This window comes from Cyprinodon tularosa, unplaced genomic scaffold (genome assembly GCF_016077235.1).
Source record: "Cyprinodon tularosa strain WSP-4 unplaced genomic scaffold, ASM1607723v1 ctg107, whole genome shotgun sequence".
Taxonomy (NCBI): Eukaryota; Metazoa; Chordata; class Actinopteri; order Cyprinodontiformes; family Cyprinodontidae; genus Cyprinodon; species Cyprinodon tularosa.
Genome location: NW_024037860.1, coordinates 1,501,102 through 1,508,091, shown reverse-complemented (window position 1 = coordinate 1,508,091; position 6,990 = coordinate 1,501,102). Strand labels below are relative to the sequence as shown.

Below are 6,990 nucleotides of genomic sequence, written 5' to 3'. Positions count from 1 at the left end.
GACATTCAGTCATCAAACTGACCAGATCAGAGCAAATCTGTGATTGAATTGTTTCAACCTGTCCAGCTCTCCTAACATGAAGACGTTCACCGTTGCCATCGCTGTGGCCCTCGTGTTCACTTTTATCTGTATCCAGCAGAATTCAGCTGTCACTGCGACTGAGGTAAGAGGTCCCCTTTAAGCTGCTATTTATTATCTATATCTTTACAAAATGAAAAAATTACTTTCAAAACTTTTCAGGCTCCTGAACTCACGGAGGTGCTGACTGATGATGGAACACTCACTGCAGACCACGACATGCCAGAAGAATCCTGGAATGCACGTTAAGATTTTTAGTCCACTGCTTTGAAAATAACTTCAGAGTCAAAATAGGATTATTAACAAAAAGCTATTACTCTTTTCACACACAGGCGCAGTATGACTCGGTCCAGATGCGCCGCCGCCGTCGTCGCTGCCGTTTCTGCTGTGGCTGCTGTCCAAACATGATCGGTTGTGGAACCTGCTGCAAATTCTGAGGAGTCCTGGCACCAGCCTGCAAACAAACACTACAGAGATGTATTTATTTCACAGATAAAGTAGTTCTGCTATATCATTTGAATAAAAATACTTATTTTGATTGGAGTTTGTAATACTGTCCAACACAATTTTTCACAATAAAAGTAATTCTTACAAGCAAATGTGTGCATCTTCTTTGTGAAATCATCTAGAGAGATTTCAGAGGAATTCCTCAAACAGAGTCGGCCTTCTTTATCAGCTTGTTGAGCTTCTTTAAGCATTTAAGCTTATTTAAGCAATTGCTATGGTGCTGCTTCTCCAGTAGGTGATTGCAGACGAGTTCACAATCTCCAGAACAGACATATAGAATATCTGCAGCATCTCATTGGAAACATCTTAAGATATACAGATAGCAAACAATGAGAAAACTAATGAATCATATATAGGTCAACATTAAGGTCATTTAGAAAAAAAAAATTCTCCCATTAAGTGATTTTGTTTAGACTCTTTCATGCTGAAAACCTTAGAGTGTTAAACAGTTCAGGAAAAGTTGAAGATGCTGCTAAAAGCCACACAATGGGAAATTAGGGGTTCCAAAATAAGGCATCAGTTTCTCACTCTGCCCTCCAGCTGTGTGTTTCTAGAAGTTAAATGAAGAGGCAGCTAGACTTAATCATAAGAAGTCAGCAGGCCCTGATTGTGTCAGCCCCAGAGTGCTGAAGGCCTGTGCAGCACAGCTCTGTGGGATACAACACCTCTTCTACCTTAGCCTGACCAGAGAGACAGTTCCAGTGATGCACAAGACCTCCTGTCTTGTTTCAGTACCAAAGAACACTCACCCAACTTTCCTCAATGACCATACACCTGTTGTCCTGAAGGTCCTAGAGAGACTTCTGATGATTCCCTTCAGCAAAAAAACTGCAGTTTGCTTATCTCAGTGGAGTTGGAGATGCCATCATACACCTGCTTCAACAAACCCACTATCATTAGTGCAAGGCAGGCAGCCCTGTGAAAATCATTTTTATTTGATTACTCAACTGCATTTAACACAATTCAATTCAAGTCTGTTTATTCACATAGCACCAGTTCACAACACCTGTCATCTCAAGGCACTTTACAGAGCCAATTCAACCAGATCATACAGTCAGATTGGTTCAAACTTTTCTATCTAAGGAAAACCAGCTGATTGCATCGACTCATTGACCTAATAGCAATCACTCATACCAGGCATGTTTGTAGATAGAGTAGAGAGGAAAAACTCCCTTTTAACAGGAAGAAACCTCCAGCAGAAGCAGGCTCAGAGTGAGTGGCCTTCAGCTGAACCCAATTGGGGTTCCAGGAGATCAAAGCAGATATACTAAAATAAACAGATATGCAAAAGGTAACTGTTAACTAGCACCACAGGTGGACCTATCCAGGAAAGACAGCCATGCAGACGAGCTCCATGTCCGTTACCATGTCAGAAGCTGAAAGAGCAAATACAATTAGGGGTTGAACTGCAGCAGTAAAAATAAAGACAAACACTTTCAAATGAACTCTTAAAATGTGATACGGACGGACTTAAAGAGATTAAAACTGTAATGAGGTGTTGTCTTTTTCTTGTATTAGTTTAATGCCTTGCAGCAGTATTTTTAACTGTATTCAGACAGTTAAGATCTTTCTTTTACATATAAAAAGGCTTCTACAATAGTCAAGCCCAGATCAAATAAAAGCTGTATTAATCGTGGCACTGGGTCTGGTCTATCTGTCCACTCTTCACTCCTGCTCAGCTCCACCTAACCTGCAATCAGCTCTAAATTGGTTTCACCTGTTTCCACCTGCTTATAAGCCCCGTTCAGATCAGCTACCAGTGCCAGATGAACTCAAACCTACCGGTGAGAACCTTCCAGCTATTCTGTTTGCAAACCTGTCTGTTACCCGACCTGATCTGCTTTCTGTTACCGAGCCTGCTAGTCCCTGTTTTTGCCTCTGTCTGCCTGCCTGGAAACCTGATTGGCTCTGTCTCTGGATTTTGGACCCTGTTTTTCCTGTAAGCCTGACCCCCCTCTGTCTGTGAGTACTGGATTTTGGCTAACCTTTGTGGATCTCGGAAACCTAATAGATTATGAACCTGGACTGGACCTGGACCTTCCCTCTTGGTTCTCCCTTTCTGTACTGCTGCTGGATTGGTCATACTGTTGCTGAACCTGGACCCCTCTAAATTACGTCCCTAGTGCCCCACTGGAAACTTCCGTCTACCTGACGGCCGCCAACGGGCTCTTGCCCCAGCAAACTCTGTCTGCAAGCGGACTTCAATGGCTCTCAGTTGAGCACAGCAGTGTGCCCTGCACATTAAACTTTTCCCCTGTTCTTTCCTTTAATACAGCTAGTTAAAGTCACCGACCTGTCTTGGTTGAATCTTGGGTCAGATTCTCGTACATTACAAAAAGCACATTGAACAATCTCTAACTCAGCTTTATAGACCAAAGTAAGTAATAATATTGATAAAATATTCCTGATCATAAACAATATAGGGTCCACCAATTTACTCATATATGTATCGATTTAATGTACATCTCGTTAGCAGTAATTATCCTGTTAGCTTTGATTTGTCTTCAATAGGGTTTGAGAATAAATTCTAATATTTAGAGTCACCAAAAAGTCACCAACAAGTCAAAATGTTTGTTAGATTTGCGTTTATATTATTATCATTCCTAATAAGAACTGTTTTCCTATGTTTGTGCATTCACAGGAGAGTTCCACCGCGCATTTTTTAATTTATTTTTGTCACAAAAAGAAATTCCTCCCCCAGTACAGGTGGAGGAAATTAAGGAACAGACAAGTTTTTAGAGGGAAGCTTCTAAACAAAAGGCATTGGATCAGTTGCAGGAGTTTGCTCTGTCGGTTGTTGTCGGATCGAACCCTAGCTCCCTGGCTTTCAGTTTTGTTGTGTCCTTGGGCAAGACACTTCACCCTCATTGCCTATTGATAATGGCGCCTGTCCATAGCAGCCTCCCTCCTGTCAATAGGCCCCAGGGCAGGTGTGGCTATTATGTAGCTTGCAGCAGTGTAAATAACATAAATAACTGAACTTAGTGTAAAGTGCTTTGGTCAACCCTCCTGACTTCAAAAGCACTATAGGGATACAAGCCATTTACCATTTCATGCTTTAAAAAGTCTCTCTCTAATAACGGGATGCTACATTAGCAACTGCTTAGAATAGAAATATTTTAAATCAGTTTGTAATAAAATTTAATTTGTCCTTTTAGTCTATCCATCCCTACTGCTGTGTGTGTATGTGCAATGGTGGGTCTAGGTAGAGGATCTTGATTTCTTTTTGATTTCTTTTTTAGCTGTTTGATTTCTTTTTTAATCTATGTTAAACACTTTGGGGATTTTTTATTAGTTTGCACAGTATATTTTTGTAATCCTTATTATGATTGTGATGCACAACTTATGTTATTCATTTCAAATTCACAGCAAAACAATTTTGCAGTGTAGGAACTGATATCTATGAATACATTGTCTTGTTTTGTAATCCACATTATAAATGGGGTACTGTATGTACCTTTATGTAAATGTCTGATTTAAGCTATGCACTGCAAAAAAACCAATCTAGAAATAAGTACAATTTTCATAAATTAAGAGTTTTTACCCTTAATTTGAGTAGGTAAATAAGATGGTTTACCAATGGAATGAGTAGTTTTACTCATAAAATAAGATTAGATAATATGCACTTCCAATAAGTCAATGCAATTATTTTTTCTTATTTTAAATATAAGTTGGCTTGTTCCATTGTCAAAGTGTCCCACCTACCTCCCCAATTCAAGAATAAATTACTTATTTATATTTAAAAAAATTTTGCAGTGTATTTCAGTAATCATCCTTTTTCTAATAATTTTCTCCACATGCCTAATCTTATTCCAATGTTGCAGGGGGCTGGTGCTTATCGCCAGTGGTCAATGACAAAGAGATAAGATACACTCTGAATATGTTACCCTAAGTCAACACAGGACCAGCCAGGATAGACACAATTACACACACACAGACATTATTTACAGTACACCATGACTGTAAATCTGATTTTGCTGCATGCACTCTGATGTCATAGATTCCCAAAAAAACATTGAGAGTTGCAGCCAGGAAATTGGTAAACTATGTCACGATCACAGGTTGGTCACAGGTTTTGTAAGAACTGTAAAATAATATACCTAACTTCACAAAGAGAAAAATCCTAAAGCAGAATTTGTTTTAATGTTAAGTGCTGATAGAGAACTTTAGCCTTGAAATGGAAGACCTTAGTAAGTGATCACATTTCTGCAGTGAAACACAGGGACATTTCTCACTGCTTGGTTGCGAAATCTTTGTTGCTTAACTGAACATAATAGTTCAACGATCAACTAACAGAAGTTACTCAAGTTTGTGAAACCCAACAGCCGCTGTACTGGTTTTTGTACTGTTTGATCATCGGAGGCAAGTACAAAGGTAAGAGGCGGTATCAGTTCTTACACTTAGCTATACAACAAAAACACTTTTCCCTTTCATGCAAACTATTAGGTGATAAACATTTTTATGATTCAGACACTGCATCAGATAAAATATAATAGACACCATTATTATTTCCTGCAATCCCTGTCTTACAAATAACACATTAGCATGATGTATTATACAGCCTGTTTGACACAACAAAGATGGAAAGATTAGGAAAAAAATAAGTAACACTTTAATTTATGGGTGTATGGTTCCTTTTTAATCCTTGCATACCTTTCTTGAAAAATTTAAAAAGATAGATACAAGTTTAGAATTTTTGTACAAATCTTTGACACTCTTCTTGTTTTTTGACCTTTTCAAAATGCAGATTTTCAAAAGAGAAGATGATGTGGTTTGTTAGGATTTGCAACTATGTTATATATGGGGAGAATATGGCAAATGTAGGGAAACAACTTTTACTGTTGTATTTTTTATTTGAAACACTGTTTTTACATTTCCTGCTTTTTTCTAACATATTATATAACATATATGTTATATATGTTAGAAAAAATATATATATATATATATATATATTTTTTTTTTAGGATTAATTTAAGATATGTGTTCAAATTTAGATTTAAATATACATTAAAGCTTTAAGATATATATTTATATTTAGGATTGAGACATTGAAAATAGATTTCGATATAGATAAAAATTTAACATATAAAAATATACGTAGATATATAATGCAAACTTTGATGTAACATACAGTACTGTATACATTAATAATAAAAATATAGATTTAACATTTATATTTAGTGATTATCCACTAAATGTTAAAAAACAATAAAAGTCCACTAAATATCAGAAATTTTAAAGTTAAATTTTCCTTTTCAAATAATTAAAAATTCTTTTATTTTTTTTCAGTTTTCAACTTATAAACTTTAAGAGTGAAGTTGGATCATCTTAATTCAGTTACTTGTTACCAATTTAAGCAACTGATATAAGTTGCAGTAACTTTTTCTTTTTAGAGTGTAGAAACCTGTGTTCCCTCTTTTATTTATATTTTAATAAAATGAAATGGACTTCACTTGCACACTCATACACTAAAATCCTATAATTTGATTTAACTTTGATGTTTTTATTATGGTTAAGAATTCTTTTTCCACAGTGCAGCTGTTGTTACATGATTATTATGTGAGGGATGGCAAAACAAAGTCAAAGTCCCTATTTATGCAAACAAGCTTGTCTATATAAGTTGATTCTGACTGTGATTGTGAATTCAGAGATTGTACCCTCAGATCAGTCAAACATATGTATCTTAATCACATCTTCATGTGGGGGTTATGGAGAAAATATTTCTTTAAGATTTTGGTTAGTAGAGGAAATGAAAAACAGGTATATCAAACTTTTTTATGGAAAACTATAGATAACTTCTTCTTTTTTCCAGTGGACAAATTTATGTAATTGTTAAATGGTGGTAACCTCTTAACCATGTTTGACCAATGACTCTGCTTACTGGCATCCTCAGTTGGTAAAAAAAAGTGAATCTTATCTTAGGGAGGGAAATCAAACGCAAACATTATTAAAGGTATGGTTGAGGATTTTTGAAAATGTTTGAAAGACCCACCCACTTTTAAAAAAAAATACACATGCACAACCCTGTACCCACTCCTGAGAGGGAACAACTATTAAACTTGTGTGAGAGCGTGCATGAGCCCATTTCACCTTGTGCATGCTCTGTTTAAAAGTTGCTGTTTGCATCGCCCACACAAGCTTACTTTACAAAAGAAGATTTGCAATTTTTCCACTATGTCAGATTCACCACCAGTAACGTGGAATGGCCTTATAGAATGATTAACAATTAGGAGGACCACTTATTTTGATGACCCACCCAAAAAAAGAACATCCTCCACTATACCTCTGAGGTTAAGACAACTTTGCAATGCAGTTAAAAATGTGTTCATGTCTCGGTTCCTTTAGGACAATTCAAATAAAGAAAAAAGTTGTGCTGTCTCTAACCTTTCCAAAACAGCTCTGTAA

General features: G+C 36.6%; 1 protein-coding gene across 1 annotated transcript; it reads left to right on the top strand.

The window, feature by feature from the left end:
* On the top strand, positions 1–671 carry LOC119785917 (hepcidin-like). Its single transcript, XM_038288866.1, has 3 exons — positions 1–163; positions 241–318; positions 411–671. The coding sequence occupies exons 1-3, from the start codon at positions 77–79 to the stop codon at positions 513–515; spliced, it is 270 nt and encodes an 89-aa protein (XP_038144794.1). The 5' UTR covers positions 1–76; the 3' UTR covers positions 516–671.
* Positions 672–6,990: the final 6,319 nt, after the last annotated feature.

Coding starts and splice junctions, on each gene's coding strand:
- LOC119785917 (XM_038288866.1), top strand. CDS start 77: ATGAAGACGTTCACCGTTGCCATCGCTGTGGCCCTCGTGTTCACTTTT. Junction 164..240: donor CAGCTGTCACTGCGACTGAG/GTAAGAGGTCCC, acceptor AAAACTTTTCAG/GCTCCTGAACTCACGGAGGT. Junction 319..410: donor TGCCAGAAGAATCCTGGAAT/GCACGTTAAGAT, acceptor TTTCACACACAG/GCGCAGTATGACTCGGTCCA.